This window comes from Zychaea mexicana (genome assembly GCF_025766255.1).
Source record: "Zychaea mexicana strain RSA 1403 chromosome Unknown BDB00scaffold_184, whole genome shotgun sequence".
NCBI lineage: Eukaryota > Fungi > Mucoromycota > Mucoromycetes > Mucorales > Lichtheimiaceae > Zychaea > Zychaea mexicana.
In genome coordinates, this window is record NW_026516847.1 from 16735 (window position 1) to 40213 (window position 23479).

Below are 23479 nucleotides of genomic sequence, written 5' to 3' on the forward strand. Positions count from 1 at the left end.
GGGAAATGCATTCAACTAGTGTAAGTGCAGTGTGATCGGAGTAAAAGAAAACGGGAGCGTGTGCTCCGCGTGCTTTTTTTTTTACTTGTTGCTGCAAGTTGCAGGAGCCCCAGTTCTTTTCATAAACACAGTTTGTGGCAGGGCCAGGTGTTGTGCATTGTGGGTAAGTACTTTAGTAAAACTATGAGATAGAGATGAGGATAGAGAGATATAAGCTTTGAGACCAGAAACGAGCGCAGACTAACAAACTTTGGATATCTCCTAGCAGCAAAAGCAACAGCAGCAGCCCGGATTGCTACTTAGTAGTTGCTTCGCATTAGTTCTCTTTTCTCACCACTCGCACTCTGTCTCCCCCCCCCACCCAAAACCGAACAACACCCACCTTCTCCCGTTGCCCCGCTCTTTCTCTCTCTCTCTTTTTCTTTTCCTTCTTTGCTGCTCAATGGTAACCACATTACTTTTAGAAACCTTACGAAACGCAGAACTGGAACAGGTAAGCACATATACTGTCTTCCTTTGCTTGTTCTTTTCGCTCTTCATACAGCATAATCACTTACATTCCTCGTAAAACTTTAACGTATTGAAACCTTCGAATGCTAGTACTATCTCAGGTTAGCATAGCAGTATTATTACGTTCATATTTTCTTCTCAAATACGTTCCAACAGGAACAAAACGCGGGGCTCACGCAGTAACTGTGATTTTTGCTACTACATCTCAACAGCTTCTCGTCCAATGGAATCACGCAACTAGAGTCATTGGCTCAGGTACGCATTTCTTTAACGTAATTTTGGAGAAGGAAACAAGAGGACCGGATTGAGGCGCGATGAGTTTTCTCTGTGTAGAGGACGTATCCTTCTTTTTGGTTAAAGCGTTTCCCCTGAGGCGGGTTGCTTATTTGCTGGTTGTCGTCGCCTACCCATATGTTCCATCCACCTATGACTTCAGGGCGTATTTTCGCTCTGCTTATATATCTAATCGAAAAGCACCGATATTCTCTAGTTGTCCATGCAGGACTACAGCAGTTTGGGAATAACGTCGATCCCGGATAGAAGGAGGCTATTCCAAGTAAGTGAAAAAGAGAGAAACGAGAGAGTATTTGTGCCTTTACGAATGTATACACGGATATGTCTGTGGACCGGAAGGCGACGGCAGCAGCTAAAAACAACTAAAAACCCCCAAATCAACTACTAGCTCGTGCAGAAGTTACGTCAAGAACTTCCCACTTTGGAAAACGGTCTAGTCTCATCCCCAGTCACCAGCAGTCTTCCTTTGACGTCTTCCGCTGCATCGTCTCCATCGGCCACTCCCGTTATCAACACCCCTACGCCGACAACTGCAACAACACCCACCTTGACAGCAGCATCCACGACAACAACAGCAACGAATAATAGTCCTAACAGTGCTAGTAGTTCTCCTGCTAGTGTTCCGATTCAAACGACTGGTCTCAAGACACCGCAATCGTATCGTCGTCGACCTCCAGACTCGTCGTCGCTGCTTATGAGCAAGGGTGTTTCGTCAATATCAGGAGGTTCTAGCATCCCGGATCCATCTAGCATTTCTCGGCGCAACACCCCCCAGTCGACTGCTTCTTCCAACCTCGCAGCACCCCAAACACGCTCACGATCGCGCACTTTGCCCGATCAGAATCAAAGACCAGATTTGAAGATCAAGTCACCGGGACCACCACAATCATCACAGGCCAATTCGGACCGATTCGTTCTTGGCGGCGGCGGTAACAATAGTAATAACAACATTGACGACTATGAATCTTCGGATGAGGAGGAAAAGTGCGAGATAAGGCGCGGGTCAGGTCCTCTCTTAGATCCGTATGGTGTCCCTATCCACAGCAAAGCCCGATCAGGAGGAGGAGGTGCCAGTGCTGGTGGTGGTGGTGGCTATGGTCAGAGAGGGAGCGCTTTTGGCATGACTGCTGCTTCATACGGCTCGTCACCAGCTTCTTCGCCCGGAGTAGGATCAAGCAACAGCAATTTTGCATCCACTGCTATCCAGAGTGATCTCAACCAAAAGATTCGTGTTTGCGTGAGAAAGCGACCGCTTAACAAGAAGGAATTAGATCGAGGTGAAAAGGATATATCGCCTACTGCTGGTATTCGTAGTATCAATGTGAACGAGCCCAAGTAAGTTATAAATGTGCGAAATGTCAAAATGAATTTCATTGGTCTTCTTCTGGGCTGTATGCAGTAAATATTAACCCATGATCAGAACAAAGGTTGACCTCACAAAATATATCGAGCAGCACAGCTTTACATACGACGATGTTTTCGATTCTGATGCCGCTAATGATCAAGTGAGCGATTTTCGGCTATCTTTCTTTTTACTAATAAACGATCGGATATATACGCTGACATACATAATACTAGGTATACCAACGTACTGCTCAACCTTTGGTCAGATATATTTTTGGTGGTGGAAAGGCCACTTGCTTTGCTTAGTAAGTACTGCATTACGTGTGTGATCTTTTAAGTTGGTTTAAACTCTAACCAGAATTGAAATCAGTGGCCAAACCGGCTCAGGAAAAACATTCACTATGCTTGATCCCCGACACGGCCTTTATGTCCTTGCGGCAAGAGACATTTTCCATTTGCTCCGACAGCCTGAATATCAGCATCTAACTGCATGGATTGGCTTTTACGAAATCTATCAAGGCCAATTGTATGATCTGTTGAACAATCGTAAAAAGCTATTTGCCCGTGAGGATGGCAAGCAGAATGTGGTTATTGTCGGGTTAAAAGAGTATATCATCAAAAACGTCGATGACCTGATGCAAGTGTTTGAATACGGAAGTCAAGCTCGGAGCACGGGTAAGAAAAAAGGGGATCGTTAGAAAAAACAACATGCGTTTTGTTTATTTTGAGAGAGAGAAAAAAAGAGGGCGATTATGTTGATTCTCTTGATGTAATTCCATATTTGTATATAGGAAGCACGGGTGCGAATTCGGATTCTTCCCGCTCGCACGCTATTCTGCAAATTCTGTTAAAGCCAGCCAAGAGTCGTAAAAAAATTATTGGTAAATTGAGCTTCATTGATCTGGCGGGCAGTGAACGTGGTGCTGATCGTGGCGATGCTGACGCGAAAACGAGGTATATATTCGAAAAAGAAGGACATTGTCTTTAATGTTCTTTTTTGTGTTTCCTTAAAGCTACCTTGAGCAAACTAACCCGAAACTGTAAACCACATACTCCAATAGGATGGAAGGTGCCGAAATCAACAAGAGCTTACTAGCGTTGAAGGAATGCATCCGTGCTTTGGATCAGGATAAAAGACATACCCCTTTCCGACAAAGCAAACTTACACAGGTCCTGAAAGATTCGTTCGTCGGTAACTCGCGTACATGCATGATTGCTACTATATCACCCAATCAGAGCAACAGCGAACATACTCTCAACACGCTACGTTATGCAGACAGGTAATGATAACATTAACGGATACCGAGACCTTAAACAGTGGATAATGGATGATTGTGCTGACTACTTTTATAATACAAAAGGGTAAAAGAACTGAAGGGTGAGCGCGATCGACGTGTTGTTGCCAACGATAACCACGGCGACACGAGCCTCAACACGAGAAATATGAGCGATGAATTGGAATACACCAATGACGATTCATACCAGGATGATTATCCCGAGAACGACTACAACGAGTCGGATGATCCTGAGCTTTACAACGATGGAGATGACGATGATTTGTTTCTTGACGAAGAATATTTTCCCAGCGACGGTGATGTCAATATCCTCGATGAAGACTTTCCGCATGAAAACAATAATCGCTATTTTCATGAGCCCGTATCACATCGCCGACAAGGTTATGGAACTGCTCAAATGAGAACAAAGCCGCTTGCTGATACCCAGCAACAGCAACAATTGCAGCAGCAGCAGCAGCAGCAAAAGCACTCACGCGCTCGATCCAATAACAACCAACAACAATTTAGTATACCCCGTGCTAGCCACCGAGGCAGTGGTGCTGATGAAGGTCTTGTGCTTGATTCCTCGCCAGAGACGATGTATGATTCGTCAGAATTTATGCGAGGTCGCCATGGCAGCGGCCCTGTGAGACAACATTCTCAGCATGGCAGCAATTCCATGCATCGTAGCCACTCGACTGCCTCGACTAATGATTTCTCTATGCAGCCAATGAAGCCATCACCACCCCAACAGCACCAACAGCAACCTGCTGCACAGCAACAGCACGACCCGGTCATGGACGACGATGATTTCATTTTTGAACAGCATACCATTGAAGACTTTATCAAATACCACCGCGGCGAGATCCGTGAGGTCGCCGAATGCTCCAAGAAAGAGACAAAGCTACTTGCCAATTTTTCCCTAAGCATAACCAGTCTCAAAGAGATGCAGGAAGGACATGGACAGCGACGGTCGGATGACGATCTAAAGATGTCTAGCGAGTTTATCGATTATCTCGACAGACTCGACGAAGTCCTCGAGATGAAGATGGGTGCCATCGAAGCACTTAGAGATCGAATTCGAAATGTGCTGGGTGAAGAAGACATCTAAAGACATATTGATCCATTTGTCTTAACCCTTGATTATCTGAAAACTGCGCGTTTTTTAAAAAAATGATCTGATGTTTTGTTTGAACCATATACCCCCACTCCACTTCCTTTTTTCTTTACACAGACACACGCAGACAGACATGCCTCTATCTTGTATATCCACCCTCCACCCCCAGCCACCGACTACAGTCCCCTATCCTCTATCTCTCTTTCACTAAGGCCCCCTAAAAAATTACGGACGCTAAGCAACAATGACCTCCCCTTTATATACTCTTTTTCCAAGTACATGCCATTATGTGCGATCGAAGGAAGTCTCTCTCCTATAAATTACGGGTTTATAAGTATATAAGAAAGAAAGAAAGATTTATACAAGATGCATTGTGTTGCAAGTAGAAAAGAAGTGTGTGCGTGTGTGAGTGAGAATGTGAGTGTATTGGAAGGTGAGTGAAAAAAAGGTTTATGGATGGGGGATGGGGAAGAGGGGTTGTGCGCTGCTTATTGGAAAATTTAGATCCATCATCGTCATCGTCATCGTCATCGTCAGTATTGGTGCGTGTTGTTGTTGTCCGTCTGCTTTTACCATTCAAAAAGAAAATCCTTGACTTTGGTCAACAATCCGGTATCCTTGATAAGCTTAACGTCTCCGGGCGGATTAACCGTTGGCACATTCAACACGCTCAATCCGGTCTTGCCACTTCCCAAGCCTTCAGCTGCCGATGATGGCTGTTGTGCTCCTTTCATGGCTTCTGGTTTCTTATACAGGTTTTTGGCTTGGTCGAACGGGATCACTCGGAACACGTCGTCTTTATGGGATGACGCCGTTGATGCTTCGGCGGTTGCCGTTTGCGTCTTCTTGTTTGTGCCACGTGTAACACCAATAATATGATCGCCCGTCACTGCCACGCCGTTGCTCTTCAATCCCTTTTCTGCGGATGCAGCAGAGTCGTATCTGATCGTGATCCAGTTGCCTGTCGAAGTGTTGTGCTGTACGATTTTACCATGGCTAGCAAAATAATCGATAATTTGTTGTTCAGTGCCCGGTGCAAATCCAAACACGTAGATCGACTCGGCCTCTTCCCTATTTATTAACAGAAAACGAAATTCAACCCTTTGCTCTCATATCTCTGTTTCTTATTTATCCCATATTTCCGATTCGCGTACCTGTCTGAAACGGTGGTATCTGCTAATAATATGTTAAAGAAATAAAGAGAGTCAGTCTGGTAAGTAAACCAATCGCCATTGTTCAAATAGAGCCTTCTATTTGGCTAACCTTTGCTTCCATCATCAGCGCGCGCCTTTCCTTTGCCTTCATCAGTACTTGTGCGCTTAAATGATACTCGTCGTCTAAGAATGCCGATAATTGATTTAACTTTTGTGCCTTTGTTACAACTTTGTTTCAGTGTTTGACGACGAAAAGGAAACACTTACTCGCTGCTCAAGCTTGCTGCAATTTCACGTTTACGTCCGGCGATTCTTGAAGACTGGAAACGATGGTGCTCAATGGATTAGAAGAAATAAGAAAAAAAAACAAGAAAAAATAGCCGTCTTTTATTTGATTCCTTACTTCTGGATTTGGACGGAATCGTAGCAGTGATTTGCCTTCACCGAAAGCAACATTAGTCGTTGTTTCCGAAGTTAACTGATCCACATCCATGTCATTATCTTGCTGTTCCTGTGAAGAGATAAAGAAAGTAGGCGGCGATTGCCAATACCCACGAAAGGCTGCTGATCGTGTAGTGGCTGTCGTTGTGTTGGTCAAGTCCAAGTTGAAGCTGGTCTCTTTATTGTGCAAAGTAGATTGCAACGGTATCGATGCGGGTATACCAGCGGTAGTAGGTGCCGTCAAATTATGTGTAGCGTTTGTGGTGTTGGATGTACTTGTAAAGAGCAGGGAGTTGTTGTTGCTGCTGCCGTTGTTCGATGAGCGGACAGCGAATGGTCTATTGTTAATGCTGGTATCAACTTGGCTGAACAATGGTTTGGCGACAGCGGGAGTCGACATGGTGGACGCGTTATTATTGTTGTTATTACTGTTATTTGCGAAAGGACTGCTACTGACGGTAGTGTTGTCAGATCCGCGTAAGCTAAAAGTGCCTACTGATTGCGATGTTGTAGATTGTCCAAACATAAATCGGCAAGAGGAAGAAAAAAAAGTTGGCCTGGCTCTGCTGAGCGCAAATTTAATTTTTAGCGAAAAGACCTTCCGACAGTTGTCGGTGCTTCCCAATTACTTTTGCTTTCGCACAAAAGGATGCATCGCAAAAGTACTCGCTCCAAGGCACATTGAAAATTGATCTCACGATCGTAAACTTGAGCAATACTTTTGATATACTAAATTTATTTGAATTTGGTGTATATAATTGCTATTTGGAAAATACAATGCTATCCTTCACGAAAAGCTAGATTCATGCAAAAAAGCGAGTAGAAGACATGTAAACGTTTTTCGATATGCAAAGAAAGCTTAAAGCATTCAAATGGGTGGGAGTTGTCACTTATACTGTGTATATGCTCATGTTTAGTACAATGCAATGCAGAAGGCTACCAGCTTTTATATGATCATCCTACTATTTACGGTTGTTGTCAGCAGCGTCAGAAGGGATAAAAAGAAACGTTACTCTTTCTTGTGCCATTGCATAAAAGTTCTCTTCTCTTTTAGAAAGGTAGGAAATAAACGTGCGAAACTGTATCTCTTATCCAATAGGTTTCTACTCGAGGCTAATCTTTAAGCTATGAGTGGGAGTAGAAGACGCCTTGCTGGGTTGGAGCAAAGGAAATAACGTTAAGTTTCAAGTTGAAAGGGAATGCAGGGTAATATGCTTGTTTCGCCCTAGAAAGACCGACCATTGCTTGGTGACAGCGCAACTTGTTGGCTGTTGCGGCTGAGGCTGCTGTTAAGTCTAATATATAACTAATGTTATTAACTAGATGGCACTGTTCGTGCAATTCCTGCCAGTCGTGCTAATGTTATAAGTTGTGTTGTCGATAGTAGGCTGTCGTACGGTGGCTGTGAATTCATCTCTCCCCGTTTTACTTAGTGTGAGGAGACAGAAAGATGTCGAGTAGTAGGCATATACTGTTCCCATACGGGATGCTGTACCAAAAGGCTATAGACGTATAGTAGCTTCCAGTTTTGCTCGGAACATCCGGTATGCATCGCAAATAGCACTAGGTGTCTTGTCCATTGGGTGCCGCGAAGCCTTTACGTGAACGTCCATTCTTTCAGCGCGTCGGTTTTAAGGTATAAAAGATTGCTGACGGCCAGCAGCTTGGTAGATGTCATGTATTGAAAAGAGTCGATGGAAGCAGATGGAGGTGACAATTTTTTTGCGATCAAAGAAGGTGGGAAGTGAATACCAAGAAGAAGGTTTGTGTTGCAACGTTAGTTATATGCGGATACTATTAGTTCTCTTGTTGTCAGTCAACTTTAACATAAACGCCAAGCATTTGACATCCCTAGTAAAAATATAACTGCTAGTAAAACTAGAAAAAAAGATGTTTGAGCTACTCGTCGATGCTTAATTGGACATTGCGAAAGGCTAAGAATACATGGGTAGCTCTAACGGCATAAGAAAAAGTTACCTATTTATTACAACTTGGAACAGTTCAACTGTGCCTGCTTTGCTTCCTATGTCTTAATGTACTGCTGTGCACCTGGATTGTAATGTTTTTTCGAGAACGTCTAAGACCGACTTTGGCAATTATTCGATACTTCGTGCAATGGTTGAAAGGAAATACTGGTTGTAGTGAATGAACAGTTTGACATGGGTTACTCATGGCAAGTAGTAAGTCTTTTACTGTTTCGTGGTAGGCGCTCCGCTTAGATGCGCATAAAATGATCATGCTGAAATAAGCTCTTGTATACTAGCTTGGCGTTGCACATAGTTTTGTCAGTTGCCGAGTTACTGTAATCATCATTTGTCCGACTGTGGAACGACGAAAACATCCCATTTGTCAATGCGTCACAGATCAAAGAATTACTGTCGCTTTTTTTTGTATCCACGCCATCCAACTCAACAAACCATTAAGCTACTTTTTTTTGTCACTGTAGCTAATCCAAAAGCGTTATTGAGCTTTAGGGAGCTAGCTATCTTCTCATCACTTCTCCAAGGAAACGTGATGTTTGTTACCCACGTTGTAAAGGCTTTCTTATCATCAATGGTCATCTTCTCGTTTTCTAGCAGTAGCACATGTCTCACATACACACATGATGTGAATGGCTTTTTATCTTCGTCTGTTTTGTAAACATCGTTGCTATCTCCGCCAGCAGCCATAAAATGGCATTCATTCGTGTTTGCACACTACAGCAGAGTTGGTATTTTGTTCCTATCTCGTGAGTGATCCTTCTAATTGCTTACAAAGTGTACAACAGCGTGAGTTATTAAGCACATATTGAAACGCGTCATCACGCCACAGTCCATTATTGGAGAACTGGTTGGTTAGTCATTGTAGAAGAGGAGGCGTCCTGATTTTCAGCACAGTCTTTACCATCACCACGATGACTTGCTTAGAAAGAAGTTATTAGTATAATTTAATATAACTAGTGTAAACAAACAATGAATGATCATTTTTTGTAAAACTGCGAACCATCTATTTGTTGTGATTTGCCGTTAGCTTGAACGCCGTCTTTTCTTGTTAGTTGCAATTTGCCTATATACCAGACCTTTTGTCTCTCATGCTGTCGTGACCACTGGCGGCATGATCAGCTTTTGTACGATAAAAGCGATGATTAACACACACACACTTGCTTTAAAGAAACAATGACAAGCTACTTTTTATAAGATAAAGAATGGCTTGCTGCTGTCGTTGTCCGGTCTGTAATGACGGCAGTGGCTAAGAATAAAACTAATACATAGTACGGCAAAACGGGGCAAGGTGTTTTTTGTTAACCCGATTATTGTAAATTGCAGACTCCACCTCCGTGGCTACTTATTAGTAGCACTTGAATTATCCGCCGGCTACAGTGATTAGCACAAATAAGATCATGAGTTCTTATAGACCGCAACTATCGCGTCCCTTTTTGCGATATATCATAAGAAGGAGGTTTCCACCTTTGCTGTCTTGCGCATGACATGTTTGCACTTTTGCTTTGTCTACCTCACCCCCTTCTTAAGCCGCACAGCTCATAATATAGGTTTTGACTTATACCCATTAGAGAGCAAGAAGGCATGATGTTGGTAAATTGGGCTGGGACTGGCGTGGCGTGCTACGTTACTATAGCGCACAGAAGGGCGTGTCATGCTCCGAAAGCTTAAAGGGGGGCACAGAGAAGAAAAGAAGCGGGTAAATGTTGGCCACTCTATTTCTGCGTGTGGACGGGTTTCCATTTAAAGAACGCCAGTGGATGTATTACCCCGTATATTGAATTGAAAAGATTGTGGTTCTATTTTCAAACACCTTTTTCCCCTGCTGCAAAAAAAATGTCTGCTCCGCTGCCTCAAGGTATGTCTTGCACCAAGAAAAAAGAGCACACGTTGCTGTTGTCGCTGCTGGTAGGCCAGTCGTTCTTGTTCACTGACTGTATAACGGTCATTCGTTTAACATAGGATGGGAAGCCCGTCAAGCTCCCGATGGTCGGTAGTAAGTATCTCCGAACTTAAGGACCGGATATGTGTGGTTAATAGGAAAGAGAACAGAAGGGTAGCAAGCAGAGGTGGGGTGAAAGCTGTATACGTTTCCTTTTTGCTTATTTTCGTATTTTATGTTTGCTTGAAGCTACTATATCGATCATAACAATCACACCACTACGTGGGAGGATCCACGAGCGAAATTTGGAGGAGCTCCTCCACCACCACCCGGTTACCCTCCTCAACAACAACAGCAACGCGGATACCCGCCACCACAACAGCAAGGCGGTTATCCACCGCAACAGGGCTACCCACCACAGCAAGGTTATCCGCCACAACAGGGAGGATACCCACCACAGCAGGGAGGATATCCACCTCAAGGAGGATATCAAGGCTACCCACCGCAACAGGGCTACCCTCCCCAACAAGGTGGTTATCCGCCGCAGCCGCCGCAAGGTAGCTACCCCGGCCAACAGCAGCGTGGCTACCAGGGCTATCCTCCGCAAGGTGGTCAGTACCGGCCGCCTCCACAGCAGGGCAGCTATCCTGGCCAGCAACAGCAGCAACACAAGTCTGGAGGCATGTCTACTGGCATGAAAGTCGCAGCCGGTGCCGCTGCCGCTGGTCTGGCAGGTTACGGTATCGCTGAACTCGTCAACCACGAGCAAGAGCAAAGTGATCAACTTGAGGAGCTGCAGCGCCAAAACGAGGAGTTGGAGCGACAACAAGAGCAGCTTGAGCACCAGCAACAACGTAAGTTCCTCAAAACAAAATAGATAACCTAGTTTTCATTCACACACATGCTCCTTTGTTTATATCCGGGACTTCCCCTCCTTGAACCTTTTTTTCCCAATTGGGAAAACGGTTTTGGCGTTTTTCTTCGCTAATGATGTTGTCACTGTTACCCAGAACAAGAATACTACCAGCAGCCTCCACCCGAGCCGGAATCGTACCCACCTGCCGACTCATATCCACCTGCCGACTCGTATCCACCACCTTCTGACTATGATGATGGCAACAACACAACCATTATCAACAATGAGGATGGAGATCAAACGATCATCCAGCAAAGTAAGAACGGAAGCTAGGGGAGGGTTATAATTACAGACGGATACAGAGAAAGGAAAATCGGTGGGGAGAGTGGGCCTACTAAACTCGGGAAGATAAGAGTGCTGATCCATATCTACGATGCTGCATTTATTGCTTATAGATGAGAACGGCGAGACCACTATTATCGAACGGGAAGAAGGTAAATAATAATAAAAAGGAGGAGAGGCGCACCAACGCCCTGACTGACATTTCTGTTGTAGGATTCTTCGGCGACGATGTGACGGTTACCCACATTGATCAAGACGGTGAAGTTACTACGGTACGTTGTATTTGTTATTCATATTCGGCTTACCATATGCTCGGCTTATTGGTCTGTATATTTATTCATGGTGTGATGTTGTACATAGGAGGAGCAAGACGAAGGATGGTTCTAAGTCCAAAATCAGCAACCCTTAATAACGTGTTGAGCAAAAATTATATACTGTCTAACCCACACATAGTACACAAAGAATATTGCATACCTATTAAAAAAAGCACACAATGTTTGTTCTAAGATACATGTGACTTTTGTTCCATTGTATGTTGGAGGAGAGCAAGAGGGGAAATTATAAGCGCAGAATGGCAGCAATAGCAGTGTATATTGCTGGCTAGTGTTAGTGCAATCTGGAATCTGGTTAATTGTAGCTGGACTAAATACTTTATGTCTCACGTGGAGTAAAACGTTACTGATAAGTATCTGTGATAGCAGCAAACAAGATTCATCATGCTGAACGCCTGGTATATTGTGCATATTGTATATTGTATATCAATATCAATGCAGAATATGTGAGATGTTGTTAACGATCTTTATTCAATCACATAACATAATGCTTGAAATATGTATAGGAAGAATTGTATAAAAGAAATACAAGATCTGCCAACTTAATCGCAAAGAGAAGTAGGAATGAGAGAAGTCTTGCCATAAGGTTCATGCAACGATTCTCGCTGGTTCCAACCCTTCGATACAATCAGCATTAAATCATTTCTCTATCTTGCTAAAGCAATCACCCCCGTTAAGGATTACTGATTTTTGATGTCTGAGTTAGCATCGCCGTTACCTGAGCTAGCATTACCTTGGTTGGGAAATTCAACGTCAATCTATACTAAATTTACATAGCGGCGTACATCCACCTAACCTTCCTCCTTTTGTAGACCGGTAAACGAGCACAGCTTTAAGATTAGAAATAGTAGGAGTGAGTTGGAACCGGTGTCAAACACTAGCTCAACATGACGCGTCTTTGAAAGGCACGTGCAAGAATGCTTCTGTTCCCGCTGTGAAGAAATTCATCATTTATGGAAAATTATTGCCAAGACCTTTTCATCACCGACCCTTTTCTGGTTTTGCTTGGCCCTGTATTTATGTCGAGCCCTATCGATATAACAGGTCAACAGCTAATGCTGTTTTTCCACAAAACAACAAACAGTAATCGCTCAAACCGAATTTGCGCTTGAGACTCATAAGCACATGGCCGCTTTATTTTTAGGAAGCTTTTTGTGCATGTGGGATTTTTTTTACCCGCACCTTAATCGTCATTATCCATCACCGCAGATAAAATGTCTGTGCATAAATAAGCTTCAGCCCGTATCAAACCCAACCCTATAAAGATTAATTATCTCTCTTTCTCATACTGCTTCCTTGAAAAAATAAGTCATGTCTGCACCACTACCACAGGGTATGTAGATTTCGGTAATATGGTTGTTTGCTTATAACCAACAGCCATCGTGTGTTATATACTTAATTTAAAATGTCTTCATTCCACATTGTACAGGCTGGGAAGAGCGTCGCGCACCAGATGGTCGGCCGTATGTATTTTATCCACTTTTCGAGTCAAAAATCAGCAAATGCTCGCTCGCTTAATAGGCTAAGTGCAACGCTGCTATCATTCCTCTAGTTATTACGTGGATCTCAGCAACAACTCGACTACGTGGGAGGATCCTCGAATGAAGCTTCCTCCCCCTCCTTATCAGGAAAGTGGTAGTCAACAACGAGGCTATTACCCACCTCCTCCTCCACCACAGCAACAGCAGCAGCAAGGTTATTATCCTCCACTACCACCACCGCCGTCCCAAGGCGGCCAGTATGGCGCACCTTCTCCGGGGTATCCTCCTCAACAACAAGGCTACCCACTACAAGCACAAGGATATCCTCCACCACAAGGATACCCACCTCAGCAACAAGGATACCTACCGCAACAAGGTGGTGATCGAGGATACTACCGACTACCACAAGGGTATCAACCACCATCACAACCAGCTCAGCAAGGTGGCTATCCCGGTCAACAGCAATATCTACCTCCTGGTGGCAATTATCCAGGTCAACAACAACAACAACAACAACTGCAACCAAGCGAGCCACAGAAAAAGTCTGGCATGTCGACTGGCATGAAAATTGCAGCTGGCGCGGCCGCAGCGGGTTTGGCCGGTTGGGGTATTGCTGAATTTGTGGAGCACGAGCAAGACCAGAACGAAGAAATAGAAGAGCTGCGACGCGAGCAAGAGGCGTTGGAGTATGGTGGACCACCGCCACCATGTGAGGTATAAAGTCGTGTTGGCTTTTACATGAAATGTATCGACATTACGAAATGAGACTAAAAAATGTTTAATATTATTTTTAAAGGAGGATGATGTATGGTTCTGAGAGAAAAAGATTATACATGACTAGGAGAAAATAGATCATTTCACCCCCGCAAAAGAATTGGATAGTATTGAACAAGATCAGCATGTCTCGCTTTTATTTCTACTACTGGTGATATAGTAGCAAATAGTAAGAGATGATGGCGATGGTGATTTAGTAGTAGTGGTAAATAGTAAAGATAGTAGTAAGGTAGTAGCAGTTCGAATAGTATCATTATTAAGGGTAATAGTGTAAAAAAAGAAATTGTGCGTGAGAGAAGTGTTTACGAAGGTGAGAAATTGGAGAGGGGGTATAAGGAGTATTACAAATGATGTGTAAAACAAAAGAAAGGGTGACTTTTTAGGTTGCTATTAAACAAGTATGGTATTGTGTCATCATCATCACCATTATCAATTGCTTCGAGTATCCATCTTGGTTTCCAGTCGATCAAGACGATCCACTAGTTCTGATAATACACGACCCACTTGAGACGACGGAGGTGAAGAAGAAGAAGAAGTTGTTGAGTCCACATCATGATCACCGTTACTGCTGCTACTTTGACTTCCGCTAGTTCTTCTGTTGGGTCTGTTGGCGGAAGAAGAAGAAAGCATACGCTTTTCGAGCCATTCAACACGGTTGCTGTATACTTGCAATTGTTGCTGCATAGCTTCACGCACATTTTTTCGAACCAACGCTTCAACCATGGAACTTGACGACTGTAATGTCTGAATCAACGACGAGCTGCGACGGATTTGATCGTCTAGTGTTGATTTGATCTGTCTAGTTTGCTCGATATTGTCATAGAGCAACTCAAACGGCTGCAAGAATTGTTGCTTCTTGGACAAAGCAGACGTCGTGGAGGCTGGCACAGGCATAATAGCAGCAGTCATGGGACGCTGTTGCTGTTGATAATGCGAATGCTGCTGTTGTTGATGTTGGCTGTGTTGCTGGTGGAGGCTGTGGAGGTGAGGCGGATTGGTTATTGGCGTCTTGGGGAACGTTGCCGTGCGTAAATACTGAGGAGGACACCGTTGTTGCGAAGGAACGATGGGTGGACTAGGAAACTCGGTCTGGGGAGCTTGCCGTTGCCAGGGCGCTGCCGTGGCAGGCGGTTGTGCTCGTTTCTTGAGAATGCTAGTGGGAGTGTTGTTGTTGTTATTGCTGCTGCTACTACTACTGACAACCTTGCTCACACGATGCTGAGTGTGTTGCTGATGACGTTGTTGCAGCAATCCGCCGTTTTGCTTTGAAGCACGTGGATGCAAAGGCGCTGAACGAATGCTTGTAGCTTCTCCATTATGAGCATAGGACGGGGTGAAAATGGTGAGATTGGTGGGAGCCTTGTGATGCTGCTGGCCGGCGGAGCGTTTTAAAAGGAGCGACGAGGGTTTAGGAAGCTGCAAATGAGGATCTGTCATTGTCGTATGGACATCTTGCGGCGGAGAACGTGGCATAGATGACAGGCGGTTCCTGGTTTAAAAAAGGACAAGAGTGACACAGACCATGAGTTTTCAATGATGCACAAAGAAATATATATTATCCCCTCTCGCTCACTCGCTTGCTCCACGGTCGATATACACCAGCACCACGAAACCCCCCTTTTTATTTTTATATGGCGATCCTTTATGTTCAAATTGAGGAATAAAAAGGGTTTTCTTGTTGCTCTCCTTACCTATTATCTGCCACATCGTCGCGACAAGGATCGTATGGGATGCTTTCGCCTGATGGTGGAGACAGGTGAATCACGGGGGACTGTGGCTCTTGTTTGATAGTCGCTGTTGCTTCTGAATCTGTTTCTGCTATTGCTGCAACTGTTGGTTGGAAGCGGTCGCGGCCGTCCAGCAGCCGTGTGGGCACGAATTCTTGTTCTTGATGAGTAATAGCAGCAGCAGCAGAAGTGGATGAGGTTGTTGACCATGATGTCGGCGCAGCTGACGTACGTAACTTTGCATGATGGCGTAATAACTCGGATGCTTTGCCATTCAATAACTCCTCCTCTGTCAGTTGGCACAGAGTGACAAGTGTATGGATGCTGAGGCTGTTTGCTATGGTTGCGACTGCTTGAGTCATCAAGTAGGAGCGTCCGGTGGACTGATCCTTGCAGAACCAGGCCGGGTGCTGCTCATACATGGTCGCTAATAGCTGTTTACTGCTTCTGCTGGTGTTGTTGTCATTGGCACTGAAAAACAGCGCGTCGAGATCCTCGAGACATAGAAAGTGGAAATGGGCATCCTTGTCGCTAGAAAAGGGCGGCGAGGTGAGCGGAGGTGTCAATGGTGTTGGAAAGAGATAGAGACAAAAGGGGGCCGGCGGTGAGCCGTATTCGCCAATGGTGAGGGTCCTGATTTTCATGTCGCGTTGTTCTAGTAGGTTTTGTTCAGGAGCTTTCCCGGGGGGGGGTGGTGGTGTTCGTAAGAAAACGGGGTTTTGAAAGAAAGAAAGAAAGAAAGAAAGGGAAAGAGAAGCGAGTGATGAAGAAGAATGGAAGCGAGAAAGAGAAAAAGAGGGAAGAAAGAAGTGAAAAAGGGGGGCAGAGATAGAAAGGAAATGGGATTTATTATTATTACAATCGATCTACTCTATATTGAATGCATTATTGCGGGTTCCATGGGGCCATGTGCCACCATACCCGTAAACTGCTGGTTACGCACTTAAATGAACTATTTGGGCTGCCTGGCGCATATGCTTTCTTCTCCCCAACATTCTGCATCGTGCATGCACTCACTTTCTCTTGAGGGGACGAGCCTCCACTTTCGCGCGCGTCGCTCTTTTCCTGCTAACAAATGCTGCTTGTGGCGGGCTCTCTATGGAGTGGGTGGTGGTAGTAGCATCATGGCTCTTGAGATCAGAGATCTTGAAAGGTGCTCTCCTCTGCTCCTCCAGAGCCCGTGTATCGAATGGCGACTTGATATGTTTTTTATTGGATCAAATATGTGTCCTTCCTCTTTTCGCTTGTCCTCCACCTGCCACCGTCGTCTTCCATAGAAGCAAGCCCCCCCCGATCCAATATTCTCGACTGAGCGTAGAGTTAATTGGCAATTGGTGTTCTTTACTCCGTCGCACCCCATTATTTGCTGTTAAATGAATTCTTTTCTTTGATTTGGTCGCGGCCACCACTCGCAAATGAGTTAACTTATCAACACTATTATTGCTATTGCTATTGCTATTATTACTGCTTTTATTACATTGTTGACAAACGGCTGATAAACTTTCTTTTTTGGTTCGCCGCAACACAGAACATATCACATCGCACAAGGGGGAAATAGGCTATTCTAATTGCAGCAATGCGCGATATGCATCTTTAAATGAAGAAATGCTTATTCTGATCCCATCCGGCTAGCTATTGAGCAGTAGTCGCGCACATACAGCATATCCGACAGCACGGTATAGGGACTTCCAACCGCTGCTGCACTGTAATATGTAGACAATATGTTATTATTGAGTAGACCTAATTGAGAGCAATAGCAACAAGAACACTTACGGTGACCCTGGCAATGCTGGCAGGAGGAGGAATGTGCGGTCGAACGAGTACGGCAACGGATTGTCGGCTACACAAAAATATATAATAGCGCGTGTCAGAAATGACATTATGGAAAATCGCTTCCTGATCCCTTCCTTCCCCTTGCTCTTGCTGGTACCTTCTTTGAATTCTCCATACAACGCCACCTGTAGCACCCCATGCTGCCCCAGACGCTGCTGGAACGCATCCACCACAAAGTCCTTTGGCTGAGACAGATCGTGGATGGTCGTTGGTAGCTTTTGCAGCACCGTGCCGATCATTTCAGGCCCAGAATACAAGTGCTTCGTGGAACCCTCTAAATAAGGTCGATTACCGACTCTCTGTTAGTATGATCTGCACAGAGCACAAGTACTCGCACTAAACCACTCTCGCTCAGCTGCTAGCCTTAGATAATACACACTCGATTTTTTCGCTAGATTCCTGTTCACGTCAGTCCAACTAATTTTGGCATCGTCGTCTTCCATCTGCCGCTGCTTTTGGCGCCCTCGGGCCTTCTTCACACTGCGCAGTTTTAATAATGTGCTGACCGAGAACGTGGCCGCTTGGTCATAGATCGCCACGAGCGCCGCCCGGTCTGTGTCAAACAACTGCAGAAACCTATTCCCTCTTTGTCAGTCATTCTTCTTTGCCGCCTTCCCGTCAAACTGCTTACCGCGTCAAGAAATCGTAGGCAGCTTTTTGGCTGTCTTGGTTGTCAAAAAAGTATGGGATCGATGCAAGAGGAAGCACTCTACGTGTCTTTTGGATCAATTCTCTTTCTTCGTCAGACAGCGAAATCGGTACCCCGTCCAGTAACACCAAGGATGGGAACTGCTTTACGGCATTTCTATATAAAGTAAAGGCCAATATCCCTAATTAACCTTTTTTTGCTCCATTAACAACTTGACTCACTCTGGGAATGTACCTTATGTAGCCACGGCCATCGCCACGTTGCTTATATTCCGACTCCCGAACCGGATTGCCACGCAGAATGATTTCTCGCAGATGCTTGAGTTTGCCTGCCCCACATATAGCATCCAAACCGGAAAACGACGTAATCACATTATCCTCGAGCGACAGGTTCTGGATACTTGGAAGAAACTGCGTTAAGGTCGAAATCTGCTGGACATTTCGAAACCGGTTTTTGGCAAACGAAATAGATACGACGTTTTCAAACATTTCTCCTGCTAATTTCATCAATGCAGGACCCACGGTAGCAGATGCGTTATTGGCGCCGGGAGGTCGTATCTGTGCCTTTTTCAGAGTAGGATCTGAGGCCATATCGTCCAAGTTCAAGTAGTTTCCTTCGGCATTCCACCGGGAGCGTAAAAATTCACGCAAGGTATCAATTGTGGTGGTTGTCTTTGGTGTATTTGCTTTGGCTGCTGCGTTGCCAAAGACATCGGATGTTTGATTGAAAAGACGGATTTGCAGCTATTTATACATCGAATGACATCATTTTTGAGTAAGTACGCCGTCCATATATGCAGTTTAGACAAGGAAGCTTGTTTACCGGTTGTGTGCCAAAAATGTATCCGTTCAAGCGGGTGATGGCATGTGCGATCACAGGGCCATCCACACTGAGCAACATCTGTCCCTGATCAAACTGGACATCTAACGGTAGCCATTCCTTCTTGGATTTCTGCTGAAGATAAGGGACAACGTTGTTTTCTGAGCCCGGAACGAATCCGGCAACCTAATCATCGTCGCTCTAATTAGTTTGTCTACGCCACGGAGAAGGGGGTGTCATTATTGCAAGATATGACTTTTACCAAAATGTCAATTTTCTCAATTGGCTTATTTGACTGCTTTATCTGAACGTGCTGTGCTCTCTGCCTGCTATTATACGGCGAGCTTTTTTTTCAGAAAAACAAACCACGTATCGTTAATAAGCACACATACTTCTCTTCTGGAACCTGTCAAAATAATGATGCATATGTTCAAGTACACTCACAAGCGCTTTTTCTGTTTCTTCTTTCCAGTGCCACCCATGGTGACATCGTCGTCGTCATTCATTATAGAGCTAGCCTGCTGCTTGATCTCGGCAGGGCTCGTTGAAACAGTAACGGTCCGTCCAGGCTGTTGTGCTTTCGCAGCCAATGATCGTCTTTCTTTTCGTGTGGACGATCGTTTCATTGCGCCGCCTCCGGTACTGATCTCGGTCTTTTTGTTGCCATCGCCATTGATCGTTGACGTTTTTGTTATTGTAGACTCTAGCTTTTTCGGGATCGAGCCACCAAACATGGCCAGAAGGCCTCGAGGGGCTTGATTCTGTTGATCTTTGTTCATTAGTTGGTTGTATGTCGGAGAAAGAGAAAGGGCTTATGTATCTACCAAGAAAAAAAAAATGTTTTTCTTGCATTGACCATCAAATCAAAAGGTCAGCTGGCCAGCCCCAATCTGGAAAACTGACATGGCATATATAATCACCACACTTTCAACTGCTCATGTGTGTTTTGTATCTTGAACATGTCAGTCGTAACTTTAAGCAACAAGCATAATACTGCCAGTGTAGTAGCACTGTCTGCTCTCGGCAGCCAACTCAATAGCATAAGTATTACTGCAAAAGGGCTAAATAAGCGAGAGGGGAGGCCTGGCAAGGTTGAAATTACTGGTATGGCTTTCTTTTGTTCATTACATGGTAGAGTACCACCAACTCTTGCTGTGTCTCCCTCCCGGACTCTTTACGTAGGGGTATGTATGCCTTCACCTATGAGAAGTGATGGCCTAACGCGTTATTTTTACTCTCTTATTCGCGTGTAGCTACTATCTAATAGGCCACGTGTTACATTCTCTCACCAGCAAGGGCATGCATGGCTCACCAATATAGAGTGATGCGCAATCTATGGACTGTTCCGCTACAGCTATATATACTGCTGGTGCAACGACTAAATCAGCTCGTTCATATCTAAAGTAGCCTACTTTACCGGAGCATTCATCGATCATTAGTATGATTGATGGATTTTTGAATGCACAGCATGATGTGTACCTGTAGAAAAAGGCTTTCCCCAATCGCACTGCGTGTTTCGAGTTCCAGTCATGCCATCCATCCACAGCCGTACACGTCGCGGCTACTGTTGCTGCGTGATGAGTGGTAGTCCCTCTATGTTGTCATCCTCACGTTTTGTGTACAAGGAAATGGTGACATCTTTGGAGTTTAAGAAAGCCGATCTTGAGAGCGTCCGGGACAGCAAAAAATCCAGTTGCGCTACAGGGTTACATTATAGTCAAAAGGCCTGCGAAACATGCTTAAACCAGTCGACAATGCAGCAAAAGCAAAAGCGAGCGGTGCGAAGGTGCTTGGAGTGCAGGCCTAAGCACTTTAATGGACACCAAGGGATGCAAGTTCTCGAGCGAGGAAGAACAAAAGAAGAGGTGAGTGACGGTGGCGTTGAAAGGCGAAGCAACAAGCTGTTAATGTAGCTGACCGGATTGGCCTAAAAGAGTACCGCAAACGTATATTGACCGCGAACACAGAAAAGACATGCTCGTTGCTCGATTACGCAAAGCTGGCTCAGATCCGCGCTTTGTTTTGTCAAACCGTTGTATCCATTTCTGAGGAAATGGTGTGCTCCGCGATAAGTGATTACAGCGAGATGTAATATTACCAGCTGTGAAAATAAGCATAACGCGTCATATTATGAAATAGGCGACGACGCTCACATTACACTATTGCTGTGAAGCATTTGTAGATGCGGCGGGATACAATAAGTGTCGTAGTTTCTGTTTACGATTGATTATCTAGTACTTTTCCATCTTTTTCTCGGGTCCTCATCAACTCTACGTCTCTCTCCTTTGCAATTCTTTCTTCAATATTCAAAGGGCATTAGAAAGATGAATATGAGATTACCGAGGAGCGCTACTTCACTTATGCTCAGTGTAGAGATGTGAAGATGAGATTAAATGTTTATTGAGAATTATGGTGCAGAAAATGACTGGTAAAATAGCATATGAATAACAAAAGCAATACAAAGAATGCGGTATATGAGAAAGGATGATCAAAGAATATGTAAACATCGTAGAAAGGGCGATGTTATGATATGAAAACTATGTAAAAGGACGAATAAGTATAAAGATAGCAATATAGCATTTCTAAAATTCAAATGTTTCGTGATGGAAATCAAACTTGTGTCTAGTAGCTTCGTTAATGATAGTGGTCATGAACGGAACGGAGCCACAGGTGTGGACCCACACATTACGATGACCAACGATATTGGCAATTCGATCCAAGCATACGGGGATATTCGGTCGTTTGCCTTGAACGACTTTGCAATCCAGAGCCTCGGCGAGCTGCGCACACTTGGCATCATCTTGTTCGCGTGTCAGATGAATGGTCACGTTCAGTTGTACAGATGACGGGTATGCTCTACAATGCGAGATATAGTCGACAAAGGGTTGCACTTCGTCTAATATAAAATATACGAAAAATGTTCACGGGTTAAATACGTAATTAGATTTAATATACACAGAAATAGCAGTAAAAACGAAAGAGATAGTGGATGGACCTACCAGCATTGATTGCTGACCAAATGAGAAATACTCGGCGTACCCGTGACTGATGATCAGGGCGTTCGATGCAGTCTTTAAGTACCGTCAAAGCTGGTGTGATACCAATGCCCAGAGCAAACAGTGCTACGGCCTTGTAATCGATATAATGTAAACGCGGGCCATAGGGTCCGTCAACTCGGAGATCGACTTTCTTTGGTTCGTCTCTAACGTTTTCCATGAGTTGTCGTGTACCGTCACCAAGGGTCTTTATATGTATAGATGCAGCGCGTTCCTGGGATCCGGCGATGTCTCGATTATAGACATCAGACACGGTCATGGGGTACCAATCAAAACGCTGCTGTAGCCAGCCTTGCCATCCTCTTGTGTTGTCATCTTCTTTGCTGCCAGTCAGGAACGCCGTGAAAAAGTACTGGCCTGGCCGGAAAGATTTGAGCGGAGCATATGAGAATCTGGCGTGTACGACCTTTTCGTTGTGCTGTTTGATGTCGATCAATTCGATTGGCTCACACCACGACTTGTATGACCGCAGCGCGCGGTCCAAGACCCATAGGATGCAGGTTGGATAAAAGAAGTATATACATGACCACTCATGCCACATGGCGCCAGCAGTGCCAACGACAAATCCGAGCAGATGCGAGTAGTAAAATGTGCGGAAATAGTTGCGTCGGATATAGTTGAATGACGTAAAAAAGAGAATCATATAGCCAACAGTGCTGACGGACCCAGAGAAGTATTCTTCATTGAACATAAAGGAATCGTACCATTTCCCTGTGGCTGCGGCACCTTCCCACCTAAGAAGGGTAAAGAAGATATCAGTACGATCAAAACGTTGCTCATTAGCTACAAAATATCACAAGTCGTTTGAATAGCCCTAATTTGTTACCATCGATACACGATATGGAAGAACGTTTCGGCAAGACCGACACGAGCAACCCAGCGATGGAAAGGAATAAGCTGCTCAAATGTCATGCCGCACATACTGGTGATGATCGAGTTTCGAGTTCCAAGTGCGATGGCAAAGCTCCAGTTGGCCATACAGACATAGGCACCTCGACGATCTATAATCCCGGCGATCGGCCACTCGTATTCCTTGACTTCGGGGTGGAGCTTGAACGGGGCAAAGTAGCAAAAGATAACGTTGATGATGGAGAAGAGGGTCATGCCAATAAGATGTTTTAAAGAGATCATGGTTGCGACATAGGGTATCGTTACGGTGTATTCCAAGGGTCGAAGGAAATCGTTGATAATTTGTAGAGGCGTGATGATTTTATCGTCGTCGTCGTCGTCGCTGTCGTCGTCTTTGTCGCCATCACGGCCAACATCATCGACCAGCAATTTGCGCCGTTTGCGATATCGATTTCGTCTTCGGGATCGTCGCCGAACCCATATTCTTATGAACTGGTCGGTCTGATAGAGCACGCAGTAGGAAAGAAATGCTGCCCAGCAGCAGAGTAAATACAAGTAACCAGCCTTGTGAAAGTCTGTGAATGGGTGGAGCTCGCTTGGCATATTTTGTATGCAGGGTCCTGTGTGTCTGTATGTCTGATGTTTGTTTGTGTGTGCAAGCCGTGTCTTTGTTAAGGAAAGGGGAAAAGTAAAGAGCAAAGAAGTTAAAAAACAGAAGAACTGCCATTGTTGTCATCCTTTTTGCGGTAATACCGACAATTCCCCG

General features: G+C 44.8%; 7 protein-coding genes across 7 annotated transcripts; 3 read left to right on the forward strand and 4 right to left on the reverse strand.

Annotated features, from left to right (window-relative positions):
* Window positions 1-787: 787 nt before the first annotated feature.
* BDB00DRAFT_203469 (P-loop containing nucleoside triphosphate hydrolase protein) lies at window positions 788-4762 on the forward strand. Its single transcript, XM_053116449.1, has 8 exons — window positions 788-1066; window positions 1193-2139; window positions 2225-2309; window positions 2383-2453; window positions 2519-2823; window positions 2940-3102; window positions 3210-3428; window positions 3510-4762. The coding sequence occupies exons 1-8, from the start codon at window positions 1007-1009 to the stop codon at window positions 4531-4533; spliced, it is 2874 nt and encodes a 957-aa protein (XP_052972731.1). The 5' UTR covers window positions 788-1006; the 3' UTR covers window positions 4534-4762.
* A 292-nt stretch (window positions 4763-5054) lies between these two features.
* Window positions 5055-6686, reverse strand: BDB00DRAFT_860194 (uncharacterized protein). The gene is made up of 5 exons (XM_053125984.1): window positions 6097-6686; window positions 5961-6013; window positions 5803-5876; window positions 5694-5715; window positions 5055-5610 (listed from the first exon to the last, which is right to left on the reverse strand). The coding sequence occupies exons 1-5, from the start codon at window positions 6658-6660 to the stop codon at window positions 5109-5111; spliced, it is 1215 nt and encodes a 404-aa protein (XP_052972732.1). The 5' UTR covers window positions 6661-6686; the 3' UTR covers window positions 5055-5108.
* Window positions 6687-9915: 3229 nt separating this feature from the next.
* BDB00DRAFT_860202 (uncharacterized protein) lies at window positions 9916-11700 on the forward strand. The gene is made up of 7 exons (XM_053125985.1): window positions 9916-9971; window positions 10076-10109; window positions 10245-10849; window positions 11006-11167; window positions 11307-11345; window positions 11407-11465; window positions 11554-11700. The coding sequence occupies exons 1-7, from the start codon at window positions 9950-9952 to the stop codon at window positions 11578-11580; spliced, it is 948 nt and encodes a 315-aa protein (XP_052972733.1). The 5' UTR covers window positions 9916-9949; the 3' UTR covers window positions 11581-11700.
* A 1136-nt stretch (window positions 11701-12836) lies between these two features.
* On the forward strand, window positions 12837-13726 carry BDB00DRAFT_793428 (uncharacterized protein; the record flags this gene model as incomplete). Its single annotated transcript, XM_053121203.1, has 3 exons — window positions 12837-12858; window positions 12955-12988; window positions 13078-13726. 3 exons carry the CDS (start codon window positions 12837-12839, stop codon window positions 13724-13726), a joined length of 705 nt encoding a protein of 234 aa, XP_052972734.1.
* A 307-nt stretch (window positions 13727-14033) lies between these two features.
* Window positions 14034-15360, reverse strand: BDB00DRAFT_203628 (uncharacterized protein). Its single transcript, XM_053116450.1, has one exon. The coding sequence runs from the start codon at window positions 15251-15253 to the stop codon at window positions 14210-14212; it is 1044 nt and encodes a 347-aa protein (XP_052972735.1). The 5' UTR covers window positions 15254-15360; the 3' UTR covers window positions 14034-14209.
* Window positions 15361-16953: 1593 nt separating this feature from the next.
* Window positions 16954-19690, reverse strand: BDB00DRAFT_860212 (uncharacterized protein). Its single transcript, XM_053125986.1, has 8 exons — window positions 19253-19690; window positions 19071-19152; window positions 18812-18994; window positions 18224-18732; window positions 17972-18145; window positions 17720-17916; window positions 17281-17614; window positions 16954-17210 (listed from the first exon to the last, which is right to left on the reverse strand). The coding sequence occupies exons 1-8, from the start codon at window positions 19585-19587 to the stop codon at window positions 17117-17119; spliced, it is 1908 nt and encodes a 635-aa protein (XP_052972736.1). The 5' UTR covers window positions 19588-19690; the 3' UTR covers window positions 16954-17116.
* Window positions 19691-21154: 1464 nt separating this feature from the next.
* On the reverse strand, window positions 21155-23407 carry BDB00DRAFT_860216 (uncharacterized protein). Its single transcript, XM_053125987.1, has 3 exons — window positions 22691-23407; window positions 21808-22598; window positions 21155-21704 (listed from the first exon to the last, which is right to left on the reverse strand). Exons 1-3 carry the CDS (start codon window positions 23314-23316, stop codon window positions 21391-21393), a joined length of 1731 nt encoding a protein of 576 aa, XP_052972737.1. The 5' UTR covers window positions 23317-23407; the 3' UTR covers window positions 21155-21390.
* Window positions 23408-23479: the final 72 nt, after the last annotated feature.

What these genes read in the sequence shown, in the direction of transcription:
- BDB00DRAFT_203469 (XM_053116449.1), top strand. Translation starts at nt 1,007, where the DNA reads ATGCAGGACTACAGCAGTTTGGGAATAACGTCGATCCCGGATAGAAGG. An exon ending in ATAGAAGGAGGCTATTCCAA is followed by an intron (nt 1,067 to 1,192) that starts GTAAGTGAAAAA and finishes ATCAACTACTAG; the next exon opens with CTCGTGCAGAAGTTACGTCA. An exon ending in AAGGCCACTTGCTTTGCTTA is followed by an intron (nt 2,454 to 2,518) that starts GTAAGTACTGCA and finishes AATTGAAATCAG; the next exon opens with TGGCCAAACCGGCTCAGGAA.
- BDB00DRAFT_860194 (XM_053125984.1), bottom strand. Translation starts at nt 6,660, where the DNA reads ATGTTTGGACAATCTACAACATCGCAATCAGTAGGCACTTTTAGCTTA. An exon ending in GATTCCGTCCAAATCCAGAA is followed by an intron (nt 6,014 to 6,096) that starts GTAAGGAATCAA and finishes CATCGTTTCCAG; the next exon opens with TCTTCAAGAATCGCCGGACG. An exon ending in CGCTGATGATGGAAGCAAAG is followed by an intron (nt 5,716 to 5,802) that starts GTTAGCCAAATA and finishes ACATATTATTAG; the next exon opens with CAGATACCACCGTTTCAGAC.
- BDB00DRAFT_860202 (XM_053125985.1), top strand. Translation starts at nt 9,950, where the DNA reads ATGTCTGCTCCGCTGCCTCAAG. An exon ending in CAAGCTCCCGATGGTCGGTA is followed by an intron (nt 10,110 to 10,244) that starts GTAAGTATCTCC and finishes GTTTGCTTGAAG; the next exon opens with CTACTATATCGATCATAACA. An exon ending in TATTATCGAACGGGAAGAAG is followed by an intron (nt 11,346 to 11,406) that starts GTAAATAATAAT and finishes TTTCTGTTGTAG; the next exon opens with GATTCTTCGGCGACGATGTG.
- BDB00DRAFT_203628 (XM_053116450.1), bottom strand. Translation starts at nt 15,253, where the DNA reads ATGCCACGTTCTCCGCCGCAAGATGTCCATACGACAATGACAGATCCT.
- BDB00DRAFT_860212 (XM_053125986.1), bottom strand. Translation starts at nt 19,587, where the DNA reads ATGAACAAAGATCAACAGAATCAAGCCCCTCGAGGCCTTCTGGCCATG. An exon ending in ACATTTTTGGCACACAACCG is followed by an intron (nt 18,733 to 18,811) that starts GTAAACAAGCTT and finishes ATGTATAAATAG; the next exon opens with CTGCAAATCCGTCTTTTCAA. An exon ending in GAATCTAGCGAAAAAATCGA is followed by an intron (nt 17,615 to 17,719) that starts GTGTGTATTATC and finishes GACCTTATTTAG; the next exon opens with AGGGTTCCACGAAGCACTTG.
- BDB00DRAFT_860216 (XM_053125987.1), bottom strand. Translation starts at nt 23,316, where the DNA reads ATGCCAAGCGAGCTCCACCCATTCACAGACTTTCACAAGGCTGGTTAC. An exon ending in TTCCATATCGTGTATCGATG is followed by an intron (nt 22,599 to 22,690) that starts GTAACAAATTAG and finishes TACCCTTCTTAG; the next exon opens with GTGGGAAGGTGCCGCAGCCA. An exon ending in TTGGTCAGCAATCAATGCTG is followed by an intron (nt 21,705 to 21,807) that starts GTAGGTCCATCC and finishes ATTTTATATTAG; the next exon opens with ACGAAGTGCAACCCTTTGTC.